General features: G+C 42.1%; 1 protein-coding gene and 1 non-coding gene across 2 annotated transcripts in view; both read left to right on the forward strand.

The window, feature by feature from the left end:
• Positions 1–14,484, forward strand: part of Niban1 (niban apoptosis regulator 1) — a 140,679-nt gene that overhangs the window by 103,868 nt on the left and 22,327 nt on the right. Inside the window, exons 6-8 of the mRNA XM_046462697.2 lie at positions 6,024–6,139; positions 12,568–12,672; positions 12,985–13,147. Of these exons, the coding sequence (XP_046318653.1) occupies positions 6,024–6,139; positions 12,568–12,672; positions 12,985–13,147 (384 nt within the window). The remainder of the gene's footprint in view (positions 1–6,023; positions 6,140–12,567; positions 12,673–12,984; positions 13,148–14,484) is intronic.
• LOC124105531 (U6 spliceosomal RNA) lies at positions 704–810 on the forward strand. The gene has a single exon (XR_006855762.1). It is a non-coding gene; the product is annotated as a U6 spliceosomal RNA (small nuclear RNA).

A 14,484-nucleotide genomic window follows, 5' to 3' on the forward strand; every position in this document is an offset into this window, starting at 1 on the left:
TGTTTGAGGTGCATTTTGTGTCCTCCAAGGGAAGTCTCGTAACATGGTATTTTCATCTAGAGCAAACCCAGGGTCCCTGCGTCCCCATGAGGGGGACATACTTTCTTGGCATGCTCCTCTCCACTATAGCTGGCAGGTCTGTGATATAGACAGTAGATTAGTATTTTAATCAAAGAGTTTACAAAATATAGTTCAGAACCTCTGAAAATTTACCAGTTTATTCTCAGTACCTTGGGTTAGTTTTTTTTTTTTAATACTTATTTTTTTAGTTGTAGTTGTCAATACCTTTATTTTATTTTTTTATTTTTATGTGGTGCTGAGAATTGAACCCAGGACCTCGCACTCGCTAGGCGAGCGCTCTACCACTGAGCCACAACCCCAGCCCCCTGGGTTAGTTTTTACAGGTATTATCATCTAGAGTGTAGTAAAAAAAAAACCTGCTTATATTGGTCATGTATAAATAGGCTTTTAAATATAAATTAAAATGTCTAGTACCATTTCTTTAGAATGGACACCATTCATCATGGATTCCGGGGAGGAGGTTTTCACTTGCTCTGGTTTATTTGTAGTAATGTCATGCTACATTCTGTCTGGCCCTCAATGGACTCACTTGCAAAGTGGGGAGTTTGAGCTAGATAGATCAAAATCCGGAATTGCATGATTCTAACCTTAGAGAAGGAAGGTTCCTTTTAAAGTGACACTTGTGCTCACTTTGGTAGCACATATTCTAAAATTGGATCACTACAGAGAAGATTAGTGTGGCCTCGGTGCCAAGGTGACATGCAAATTTGTGAAGCGTTCCATACTGTTATGTCCAAAGTAATTCTGGGCCCAAAGTAAATGCTATGTATTAGCTGCTGTAATTGTGAACTGGCTTCTTTCTTTTTAAGAACAAGTAAAAATAATAAAGCCAAGAAGCTTCTCGAGATTCTAAAAAATAATATTGTAAGAACCACTGCCTTATTTAAATTCAACTGGTGGTTGCAATTTTCAATAAGCCATTTAGAAAAATAAATAAACAACTTTAAAATTAAACCACAACACACACACACACACACACACACGAGTGCAGGTGACATCTAAACAAGAAGGTTGGATCGCATCAGTGTCAACTTCATGGTTGTGCTATTGCACTGCAGGAGGGATACTGGGTAAAGAGTATGTGGGATATCTCTGTATTCCTTTTTACAATAGCATATGAATCTAAAAATCGTCTCAAAAAGTTCTCTTAATGTTAAACCACAATGGGATTTGGAGGTGAGCCGATTTGGAGGTGAGTCGACCTTGCTTGACTACATACTAAATTAAGCCATTTGTGTCTTCCTGCAACTCTGTGAAGTGGAGATGTTACTTCCTACCTAGCAGGATTATTGGGATCATGAGACATGGTTCCTGATGTGTGGCAGGGACTTACTCAGTATTGGTCACCATCCCCTGCACACCTTCAAGAGAAGATAGATCTAAAGATAGATCTGGAGAAGAAATTGGGGCACGCAGCCTCAATGCCGATCTCCCAGGAAGGGGCTGTAAAACCTGAAGCCAAAGATGGTTTAGACGATGGGTACATCAGTGAGAAGAAGCCATAGCAGTGATGTGAGTAACGCTGTTACATAACTGTCACAAATCACCAGGCGGATCAGCTAACATGGCTTGGCATGGTTTACCAATAAAATAAAATAACAAGGCAGCTTCCAAACCTGGTCCTGACACAGCAGCCAGGGTCGCAATCTACATCGACTCCACGGGCCTAGGAGCTCTGGTGTTTGGGTTGACTCAGACATGTTGTAAATCTGTATAAGTGGAAAAAACCAAAAGCGATGCCTCTCTGGCTGGCCTCCTGAATAACTGTCCCCAAGAGGCCTAGAGAAGCTTTCCTTCGCTTGCAAAGTTTTTAATCATATCTCCCAAATATGTGTTTTCCATGCAGCTGTGTGGATGAGGAAATAGGGAGAGACAAAGGAGAACAGTGCATTCCTAGACATTTCTCGGTCCTGGGATGGGACTGTTGGATGAATGGCCAAAATGTGTCTCCCACATGTCTCCCAAAATACTTTGTTTCGCAGGGCTCTCAGTCTGTGCCCCTGATCTGGGGAATGTTTTATCCGTGATCAGTGACAGAAACATAGAAGGCAAACCTAGCAAATTTTCTAACAATACCGAAGTAAAAGAAGGGTTAGGGGACAGAATCACAATTTTTAAATGATTTTGGCAGGCTTTGGCTGACTGGGCTGAGCACACTAACTAGTCATTTGATAGGGATAGCATTAAAAATCCATCCGACAAAGTCAAAAGCAGAAATACAAGTTAGGAGAGGCTTAGATTGGCAAGAGTTTTATATGAAAGGATGTAAGGATTTTATTGGATACAGGAAAGATATGAGTCAACAATTTATTGTATTAAAAAAGAGGTTAGAGATCAAAAAAAAAGGAAAATAATCTTTCTACTTTATCTAATTTGCACTAGTCAGACAATATCCAGCATCATGGAGTCATTTCTAAGGACTAAGTTTAAGAAAGATGTTGATAAATTAGAATGTATCACTGAAAGGAGGAAGGAAAAGGGAGGGCCGAAATTAAATATATTTAATTTCGGCCCTCCCTTTTCCTTAATGTAATATGTAATATAATGTAAATATGTGTATATAAATATATTATATATTACCGCATGGAAGAGGAGTAAATTTGCCTATTTTGCTCTGAAAGCGAGAAGTGGGATTAATGAGACAGAGTTCATGGCAACGTATTTTGGCTCAATAGAAGGAAAAAATTTTCAAATAATTAGAGTAGTTCTTGACAGGAAGAGCTATTTCATGAAATTGTGAGCTTTCTGTTATTGAAAATATTCAAGCCAAGGCCAAAATGAGTGTTTGGGATTCTGAAGGATCCCAATGTGGAAGGAGAGCTTGGGGGAGGTGACCTTTAAGATCACTTCCAACTCCCATAGTCCATGATTTAAGTTAGCGTGAATGCCAAGGCTGCTTATGACACGCTAGAGCTGCTTTTTCAACTCTTGGCTCCAATACTGACCAGCTGTGTGACCTTCAGCTACAAAATTAACCATTTTTTGTCCCAGTTTTCTCATCCATAAAATAAAGGAGCAGAATTTAATGATGTCTCAGTTGTTCCCCAGGGACATCTGTCTCCTTGAATGGCCTCATAATTACAGCATGCTGGGCTGATATCTGCCATTTTTCTGAGTCTGCTTGCAAGGAGGAAGCCTGAAAACCAAAATCCATTCTTGATCCTGGGGGCCACTGAACTAAACTCTCAGTTTGCTTGTTGGAAAGAGAGGGTGATTATGAACCTGGAATTTTCCCTTGAGATCTGCAGGAGGAAGTTGATCAAATAACTGATAATCTGGTTTCTCTCAAACACCTGTACATTCTGACTGAGTTCAGCAATGCCTTTTAAAACAATTTAAGAGAAATGAAGATCATATTACTATTGCAGTGTAGTTCTGTCTTTTGCAAAGCAAACCTTTGTTTTTTATCTGCTTAATGACCCGGCAATTGCCATTGAGTTTTGTTTATAGCCGTAAGAACAGATACTTATAAAGCAATTTAGTGACAAATTTGTTCTAAAAGCTTGGTATAAATAGATTTATTTATTTGACTTACAAGCTGAAAATCTAATGATAAATCAATAGATTAGGTCCTTTTTCCCTTTATGGAAAGGGCACAGTTAAAATCTAGTTTGTCTGTCTTCACGGTAAAGAGTGGGTATTCTCAGGCTTCATCGCTCAATGACTATGATTTCTTTTGTGGTCCATCTGATCACTAATGCTTTTCTTCTCTCCTTATGGTAGGGTGCTTGACTTCCACCACTGTTACATTCTAGCTCTTCCTTTATTCCTTCTTTGACTTCTCTCTGATACCCATATCATTGTCTCCAAATCCCACTTCTTTGGTTATTTTTTCCAACCATCTTCAGCTACCCAGCCATCTGTGTGAGTGTCATTGTTTGCTTTGATGTAGACACAGAAGGGAAGGCACAGGATTTATAATATCTCCTCCAGTTACTGAGGTCAGCAGGGAAAGAAATAAGAAAAGTTATTTTTCTCAAAAGGACATGAAGAATTTAAAACTTCATTCCTTGGCCAGGGATTATGGCCATGAATCCTGTGTCCAAATACAGTACCACATTTTCTTCCATCTCTTTGTTTCCTTGGGTTGGAAATAAAAACAGCTGTTAAAAATAAGAGCATATGAGTCAATCTGGAATCCCAATGTAGTAATTACCATTTCCATCTCATTCAGTCAAGTCCCTCCCAGTGTACTGAACCCCATATCAAGCCCCTAGAGAGAGAGAGAGAGAGAGAGAGAGAGCACTACCAATGGTGCTGTGTATTTTATAGCAAGACCTTAATTTTCATTTTCTAAACCTCTGAGGTTAAACACTCAATCAGTTGCCAAGCCAAGAAAAACAACAAGGAAGAAAAGAAAATACTTTAACTCAAAAACTTGGGACATGCCCATTTTCTGATTTTCTACTTTGATGAGATCTTTATATTGATATTAGAAATGTCATTTTCCTAGTTCACATTTTTGAAGGTGGAAAATCTAGACTTTATGGTTATCTCTGAAGAACTTTTCCTGAACCCTTTTAGAGTCTACACCCTGAAATGTGTTTTCTCTTTTCCAAGTCCCTGAGACTTAAGACCTAGTAAGCCAATCTCAAAAGAGTTACCCACAGCCTGTTAAAAGGTTGTCACTCTTTTAGTTCTGCCCAGATGCCCCATCAGTCAGTTGGCCCTTGACTGAATAATCCCACTGTCTAAAACTAGGAAGGTCTTCCAGTGAATCAACACCTTCAAGTGACCAATTTCATCTTCCTGGGTAAGTGCAGATTAGATGCTGCTAGCAAGACAACTGTGTGTGCCCTGTGGTGAGAGAGACAGGGAACTTGTCCCTTTCCCTCACTTCATCCTCGCTTTCTGAAAATTGATTTCTTTACTGTTTGATTAGATCTTTTCTTTTCTTTTTCTATTTTTGGTGTTGGGGATTGAACCAGGGCCTCATCCATTCTAAGCACTCACTATACCACTGAGCTATACTGCTTCAACCCTGGTTAGATTATTTTAAAAGTTCATTTCCACTAAGATTTCTACAGCTGTGTTATCACTGTGTCCTGCAAAATCTAGTCTTATGTGTTGGAAGGGAAGGCCCTGGCCTGTATGGTGCAATTGGTGAAATTCTAAGATGGACATTTGTCCCCAGCTCCCTCTGTCACACATAAATAAAATCCTGCCATTGGATATCGATTCCTTTGTGGTGGGATACGACTTCTTACATATAACACCACTTACAGTCCAATATTTTTGGAAGGACAAACCCATAAAACTAGTATGTAAAGCAATGTAGTGTGTTGATCAGAAGAAAGTTCAAAGTCAGTCACCCTCGATCTGCCACTTACTATCTCTAGGACTTTGGGCCATTTAATTCATCTTTCTGTGCTTTGGGTCTCCTCATCTGTAAAATCATAAGAAATAATACTTTCCTCCAATTTTTGTCAAATCTCAGTGAAACAGGTCAAGTGTTTCAAAGAATGGTATTCTGCTATAGGTGTATTAATAATTATTGTCTAATGTTTGCATGAATTAGCATATTACATAGATGTCCTTTTCACAGATAGTTGACATTAGGTCACAAAGAAATTGGGGTTGTATTTGGGAAACTGAGATACTTTGGACACAAGAGGTGCTGTATGAGTGAGATATGGGGTTGGTAGGGCAAAGTCACTGGTGCCTCGGTGGAGAGAGAGAAGCATTTTTTACAGGAGAAAAAAAGGAGGTTTTTTGCCTGCTTCTGGCTGACGGAATTAATCAGCTAGGATGGTGAAGAAGTAATGTGATGCCCACCTGCCAATGAACTTTGAATCGGGTGCTTGCTCTGCTTTTTCTGTGTCTCATAACTTCATGCCTTGTAAAAGATAATGCTAGGCCTCAACCTTTACATTTGAAGAACCATGGAAAAATCTACACTAGAGCATTTTACTCTGCTAACTGTCCCTTCCTCTTTCCTCCAGATTACATGAAGCAGACGACATTTGAAGCCCAAGCCTTTTTAGAAGCTGTGCAATTCTTCCGACAGGAGAAGGGTCACTATGGATCCTGGGAAATGATCATTGGTGATGAAGTCCAGGTAACACAGGGCTCAGAATTTCGGATCTTCTCTCTTTCTGGTTGGTAGGAAGTCAGGGTTATTTTTAATAAGCAATCAGAAGAGAAGTCGCAAGAATGAAAAATGTCATTCCAAAGGCCATTTCTCTCTTGGCTAGAAGCGGTTAGTCAGTAAGCTACTGGGCACCCACTACAAAGAACCCCAGGCCAGGCACTAATAGGGCAGCCCAAAGCACCCCAGGCACAGTGGAAAGCTGCTCTCACTGTCTTTTATCAAAACACCACTTCTCCCAAATGACCTCATCCTTCCAGACTAGAAGCAGATGTGAGTAATGGGGTATTGTGCAATGTGTGTATGGGGGGGTGGAGTTAGGGTCATTGGACTTGGATTTAAATCTCGCAAATTATTTAACCTCTTTCAGCCTCAGATTATTCCTCTGGAAAAAATGATCATAATAATGTTTACCTTATAGAATGGTGAGAATTCAATGAAATATTGCTGAAGCAATATTTGGCACAGTACTATCTTTATCTATTGAATAATATATATTTTAATTAATTTATTGGCAAATTATACATAATAGTGGGATTCATTGTGACAGTCATACATGCACATAACATAATTTGGTACTGAATGACATATAAGTGAAGTAGTAAATAGAAACAAATTTCAAAAGCACTAGCCAATTATCTGTTTTGTTTATCTTTTCTACTTTTGTGTCCTCTGTGATCCCTTATAATTTCCCATGATCCCAATAAAATGCCAGTCATGGCCAAAATACCTCAGTGTGAAGCAAATCTCAGTGTGGTCATAAATCTCCAAAGGAAGCTGATTTGTGCTCTGATCCCAGCCTCCGTGATGACACCGTTCACGTGGCTGATCATGCGCATTATTCAGTTATAGGAACATGGTGTCTAAGAATGATATTTATGTATTTATATTTGCTGCATCTCCACGAGAGCCTCTTTTGGAGGTTGCTGAAATTTGCTATCAAGAAACGATATTTCGGAGGTGCCAGATGGTGTTTTGCCCTCTGTATGTTCATTAAACATCTAAAGCCCAAATTTTCTCATGATGATGGAGCTGTTCTTCAGTGTTTTGCCATGTGAACTAGAATCTTTCTCCCTCCCCAGCCCCTTCTTCGATTCTAAATCCTTTTATTTCCCAGTACTGGGGATGTTTGGTGGTAGTGCACTCGCCTGGCATGTGTAAGAACCTGGGTTTGATCCCCAGCACACCCCCCACACACACACATATACACACACAATCTAATACCATAAGTCAGGGGAAAAAATCCAGAGGAGGGACAATAAGAATGACCTTCTAGGAAACAACTGTAGCATTCCATCTTCTATCAACTAGACAAGAGTTACCAAGTGGCCCCATGAAGAATCTGAGTTTCTTTAGTGAAATCAGTCTCATAAAACCTGAGTGCTAAAAGTGCCTTTCAGGGTGTTTGTTCGGCACTCTCCAGATGAGGAGAAGAACATTCAGAAAGGTTGTCCAAAGCCATTCTGTGACACAGATGGGCCTGGAGAAGCTGGCGAAAGTAAACAGCTTGGTAGGGCTGGGGATGTGGCTCAAGCGGTAGCGCGCTCGCCTGGCATGCGTGCAGCCCGGGTTCAATCCTCAGCACCACATACAAACAAAGATGTTGTGTCTGCAAAAAAAAAACTAAAAAAAAATATACAAATTAAAAAAAAAAAAAGAAAGTAAACAGCTTGGTAAAGGCTAAGAGTCACCATCACCCTTAATACCTGGAATGGTGCAGTCAAGCTCCTAAGCTCAGAGCGAAGAGGTCAGGACCCAGGAGCTAAAGAAAGTGGCAAAGTGTAACTGAATTTGAGAATATGACTTCTTTTACCTAAAACACTGGGTTTATTTGCATTTTTTTCCCTATCTATGACAAACTTAATCATAACACTGTGTGACCCCCACCCCCACCCCTGGGAACCATATCAGAAGATTCTCAGCCTTGTTACGTTATCTCTTCATAGTGGTGACTCACACAGTAAGTATGGTGGGCTCCCCTGGCAATGGTTATTTTAGGCAAGGGTCCAGACAAAGAAGTATCTCAAAATATCTGGCCTGACAGACTGTTAAGGTGAAACTATTTGTATATCAATAAAAAAAAATCAACACGTTTGCTACTTGTCAATATGATATATCAAGTGAGATCATGAGAGAGAGTCTTCTGCAAAATGTAAAGTAGCTCCAGTTGGTAGGTTTATTATTTGCCTTTACATCAGCCAGATGGGAGAGACCACAGCTCCTAATTCCCAGAGCTGAGTGGTTTCAAGAAAACTATCCACCTTTCAGGCCTCGTCCATGCAATCTAGAGCCGTCCTTTTATTGAATGGTTTTGAGTGTGACCTTCTAAATAGATTTCTCACCCACAGTCCTTCAGTAGCACCAGGGCTGGGGGCCCAGCAGCCTAGTCAGACCTGAGGCCTACCTCAGGAAGTGGGTGATGTCCACTGGGCCCCACAGCTTTCTCAAGCTTCGGTCTCTGAAAGGAAGACTGTGGTGTGGCCTTCAGTGAGTGAGCCCCAGTTTGTTGGTTGTGATCAGCCTAATGACATGCTTGATTATATGCGTGATAAAACTTTAAAATCTTAGTATCCCAGTGGTTAGGTTTGCCCCACACTCTCCCTGTTCTTTTTTATTAGACAAGATTACATTTTTAGGACCCTCATGGTAAAACTCGGTGGATTCTGTCTTGTGTGGAGGAGATTAGAGAACCCTTTTGTTGTTATGATGTATTTGTTAGATTAGCAACTTTCCCTATATAAAGACCCAAGGCCTATGGCCCTGGTTATGGAGAGCTGACCAGGGTAGTGAATCCCAGAGGGGGCCCTGGGCATGTGAGGTGGGATGGGCTGAAGGTCAGAGGAGGCTGATGTTGGAATGAGACAGTTGGGTGTCAGCACCCACAGCTCTTCCTAAGCCCCAATCCACTCACCCCACTTCTACCCTCCTCTTTCTTTTCCCAGACATATTTACTTGTCAACTCCATGGTTGTAAAATGAAACCAAATTTTTTGGAACATTGTGTGGGAAAACCCAGAGAAAACTGTAAGCCCACCCAAATGGAATGTTCTTCCCCCCCCCCTTTTAGCCTTGTTATAAAACATTTGCCTCTTTTTCAAATCTATTCATACTCACGCTCAAATTCAAACTGATCTCAGCAACAGGGCGCATTAGGACTTTTATTATGATTTTTGAGTTTAATACTTTACAACCAAGATAGTATTTCCTATTGGTCATAAGCTCCGGTGTTAGTTTCTGTGCCTCTTAGCTACCTCTCCTCATGCCACACTTGGATTGCTCAGGCAGGTGCATTCTAAACGGGAGTGTGCCCATCTGAACAGGATGGAGCCCTTCTCAGGGGACTATTAATTACCTACAGAATGTGGTTGTTGACTTGCTGATTTCCATGGAGTTTGTACATGTCAAATTCCTGTTCAACTCCTCAGAAAATGATGATTCATCTCTTAAATGCCCCCAGAGAATGGTTAAGAAAGGTAAGTACATCTCTACCAATGGGCTCCCAGGACTAGTGGAAATCCCATCCCCGTTAACTGTTCATCCCAGTAGGCAGAAGCACAGTGCAGGTGAGCAGCCCCACCTGCTGCCCTGACCTGAGCAGCCTTCTCTCCTGGAAGCCAGGGGCACAGGTGGACTAGAGGGTTTGTGCACCTCCACCTGGGAGTGTGAGCAGAAGCCTCACACCCTTCCCTAACAGAGCCCTCGTGAAAGGCAAAATCTAGTGAGCTCACAAGTGTTTCCACTAGCATGCTGCTGACCAGTGACCTCTGAAAAAATCTTCTGTAATCCCCAAAGCATCATTTGAATTTTTATGAGAAGTGAGAAGGAGATCAGTTTTTTTGGATAAATATTATTTCAACTTCACAGAACAGATATCTTGAGTGAGTCTCTGCTTTTCTGCCTGTTTCCATTCCCACCCATCACTACACTTGCCCTTTTGTACATCTTTTTCCCCCCCAATACTAGGGTTTGAACCCAGGGTGTCATGCATGCTAGGCAAGTGCTCTACCACTGAGCTAGCTACACCCCAGATCCCTTTTGCAAATCTTAATCTGCAGCATGCTGTTGAAAGTTGAGCTCTGAGCCCCAGAAGACTCATTGTAAAAGTGAAGCTGAGCAGCAGAACTGCTCCAGTTTGAGGGTGGGGTGTGGGGTAAAGACAGAAGGGTCAGTGTTGAGGGAGCAATAATGCATGGACGTAGATCTGCTCAGTTTCAAAGAAATGTTTTCACTGATCCAAGGAACATTTTAGGAGAGATTTAGGAACACATTTTTTAAAAAAACACCCTGGCCTCCCTGTATTCAGCTTAGCCTACCAACGTCCGATTGTTTCAAAGTATTTCTTTCTTTTTCTTTCCTTTTTGTTTGTCAAGCTGTGTCCAGATTTATTTAAGATACTTTTCATAAACACTCATACTATTTCAGGCAGGATATGGACAGACAACGGTATCCAACAACTTTTAAACTCCCTTCTTAGTGTGGACTACCAGCATCCAAAAGCCCTGTAAGACCCAGTGACATCTTCTTTCAGTGCTCTGAACTGGACAAGTTCAGGGTGACAGTTGACACCACATTCAGCATGTTTTTAACAACTTTCCATGAGCCATCGCTGCTTTCAAGAAAGGAAAGGAATATGGCAGAACTCTCCATCTGGAGATCCACTATCTAGAAAGGGAAGCTTTTGGGGGGGTACAGGCGGGTAACGGGGATTGAACTCAAGGGCACTCGACCACTGAGCCACACCCCAGCCCTATTTTGTATTTTATTTAGAGACAGGGTCTCACCGAGTTGCTTAGTGGCTTGCTTTTGCTGAGGCTGGCTTTGAACTCATGATCCTTGGGCCTCAGCCTCCTGAGCTGCTGGGATTACAGGCTGCGTCACTGTACCCGGCTAGAAAGGGAAACTTTTGAGGGATACTATCTTAATGGTATCACTGGAAAGTCCAGGTTGTCTGACATACTGATAACCAATTTTGCGAAGAACAGATTCCCATAGGTCTCTGGGTTTAAGAAGGTTAAGTGGATACTGAAGACAGACAGTGAGAAGAGAATGTAAAAACTAATTTTAGTGTTTTCATGCCATGAGGCATCTGTGCCAAGATGGCTGTGTGTCATCGTCAAGGAATCCCTCTTCTGGGAGCCAAGAGGAAGTCCCTCAAAACTACAAGAGAAAAGTGTTTTCCCCACAACAATTCAGCTTTGGAGACTTTTATTTGTGATACATGCTTCTTGCCCCTAAAACAACAATAACATGTTCTGTGTGTTAACAACATAGCTTTAAAAAAGGTAAAACAAAACTCTCTGCTTTTATAAAACTTGATTTAAAAATAGTATTTAAAGCTGTCCAGTCACCAGAAGTAGAGAGTCATCTAAAAAGCAGACACTTTCCTTGGCATCTCCAGGACCTTCAGGCCTCTGTGCCTGGTTTGTTTGGACATCTCCAATTTCTGAGGGTTATTACCATTCTTGCCCATGTCAGTTTTTCCCTTTTGCCCTTTGGGTACATTCTCTTCCTTCTTGGCAGGGGCATTTTGAGGCTTGGGCTCAGCCTTTGGAGAGCAGGTTTAATCAACAACCTTGCAGATCTTCTCTGTGGCTCTTCCTTCACCTTGGCATTAGCAAATCTTTAGCGTTCCTTCCAGCCTTTCTCTCTCTCTTTCTTTTTTTTTTTTTTTGGCCAGGATTGAACCCAGAGGCACTTAACCACCGAGCCACATCCCCAGTCCTTTCTATTTTTAAAATTTTTTTGAAACAGAGTCTCACTAACTTGCTTAGGGACTTGCTAAGTTGCTGAGGCTGGCTTTGAACTTGCGATCCTCTTACCTCAGCCTCCCAAGCTGGTGAGATTACAGGTGTGTGCCACCACATCTGGACCTTCAGTCTTTCTCTTGGGCATGGTGGTGGTGCAGGATGTAAGTGCTGGACACGGGAATGCAGTGGCTCAGGGGCTTTAGGCCGTCTGGGGATTGTTCTGGAGCTCTTCTTCTTTACATTGCTCCTCTTTTCTTTTTCTAAATATCAGAGAGGGTGAAGACGGTGTTCTTTCCATGGGGTAATGGCACTAGAGAAGGGTTAGCAGACGGTTCTGTTCCTTGTGAATGTTTAAGCATGTTTACTCCACAAGATTGTCTTAGTTGATATTTCTGTGGCCTCAGAACCAGGGGTAAGCTATTAACCTAGGCTGGGGGGTCTGACTCATGGTGGAGTGGGTCTTATTTAAATGCACAAGGCCCTGTGTCCATTCCCCATCCCTAGCTACACACACACACACACACACACACACACCCCATTACCCCAACAGCAGAGTTCACAAAGCCCAGGACGGAGACAGCCACTATGAGATCTCTAGTAGGCCCAATGCTCAGACCAGCTGGCTGACCTAGGGCTCTCTTCCACACCCCAGATCCTGAGCAACCTGGTGATGGAGGAGCTCCTGCCAACCCTTCAGACAGACCTGCTGCCTAAAATGAAGGGGAAGAAGAATGACCGGAAGAGGGCCTGGCTCGGTGTAAGTGATGCGGTTGCTCTGCAGCCCTGCTTCTCAAAATGCACCTCCTCTTCCCTTTCCTTTTCAGGGCATTTGTTGTTGCTGATTTTAAATAGTTTGTTCTCTGGGTGAAGAAATGCCCACCTCAAGCCTGCTTACTTTCACTTACATGAGGACTAATCCAAACAAACTTGAACTTTAAAAGAAAAATTCAAAATGCACCTGCAGTTCATTCATGCCGTGGGAGTCTGCGTCAACCCTCCTCCTCCCTCTAAATGAGCCCCTCACACACTCCCCCCTGCAAGCCAAGATTCATGTGTCCTTCCCTTTCAGCTGCTGGAGGAGGCTTACAACCTGGTTCAACACCAAGTTTCAGAAGGATTAAGTGCCTTGAAGGAGGAATGCAGAGCTCTGACCAAGGGCCTGGAGGGAACAGTCCGATCAGACATGGATCAGATTGTGAACTCAAAGAACTTTTTAATTGGGAAGATCAAAGGTCAGTGGAGATAATCCATGCTCCTCCTAATTAAATAAGCTGTATGTTTAGGGATTCGTTCATAGTTAGATCTCTTAACTAGCCATCTGTATCTGCAAGTCTCACATCGGTGGTTTCAAACAGCTTCAGATCAAAAAAATATATATTTTTAATTGTATTCACCAGGTACAGATTTCTATTCTTGGAAATTATTTCCTAAATAATACAGTGTAACAACTATTTATGCAGCGTTTGTGTTCATTAGGTATTATAAGAAATTAGAGATGACTTGAAGTATATCATGTATACAGTCAGATGCACGTAAGTAAAACACAAATACTGTGCCGTTTTATATCAGGAACTTGAGTGCCCTTGAGTTTTGGCGTTCTCGGTAGTGGAGGTAGATGGGTCTTGCCCAAAATACTGAGTGATGACTGTTCATAGTTTTAGAGAATTAAACTGAGGGAACTGGGGAGGTGTAGGTGCCATGAAGGGCCTAGGTCTTTCCTTTGAAGCTTCGTGGGTACGAGGTGGAGGGAACTTGCTTCATGCCCTGTGGTGTTACCTGTGTATTCTGATGCTGTCTATGCTGCCCCAGTTATTGGACTTCTTACATGGACTTAAAGTGGCTTCTGTCCACCTCTGCTGTGCTGTAAGCTCTCAAAGACCAGAGCCAAGCCAGGCACGGGGACGCAAGTCTGTGATCCCAGCAGCTCGGGGCGCTGAGGCAAGAGGATGGCGGGTTCAAAGCCAGCCCCAGCAACAGTGAGGGACTAAGGCAACTCCATGAGACCTTGTCTCTAATAAAATACAAAATTGGGCTGGGGATGTGGCTCAGTGGTTGAGTGCCCCTGAGTTCAATCCCTGGTACCAAAAAAAATAAAAAAGACCAGAGTCATATTGCCTTGGTTTACTCAAATATATTCTTGCCTAGTACCATATCTGGCATAGATGGACTCTCAGCAAATAGTTAAATGAATAACAGACTTTCTTTTGACTGGAAAGCCTACAATTTTGGCTTAGAGTCAATAAATCTGAGTTTCTAGCTCCAACTCCAACATTGGCCAGTCCTATGTACTTGGGAGGTCACTTGAATTCTGTTTGCCTCAGTGTTCCTCTCTAAAATCAGGAGGGCTCAGAAGGGTGGGGTTGGCAAGTGTGGCCCACCACCTGATTTTGTTCTATGGGACACAATTATGCTCATTCATTCACGTGTTGTCCGTAGCTGCTCTCTGTTGTAACATTAGAATTGAGTAGTTGGAACTGAGTCCTTTTGGACCGTGAGATGACAAAATTGACTATCTGGCTCTTGATGGAAAAGTTTGCTCATTCCCCCATGAGAGGACTTAAGTGGCCTT

The sequence above is a fragment of the Marmota monax genome, unplaced genomic scaffold (genome assembly GCF_021218885.2).
Source record: "Marmota monax isolate L192 unplaced genomic scaffold, Marmota_monax_Labrador192_F-V1.1 WCK01_AAM20220418_F8-fsc00250, whole genome shotgun sequence".
Taxonomy (NCBI): Eukaryota; Metazoa; Chordata; class Mammalia; order Rodentia; family Sciuridae; genus Marmota; species Marmota monax.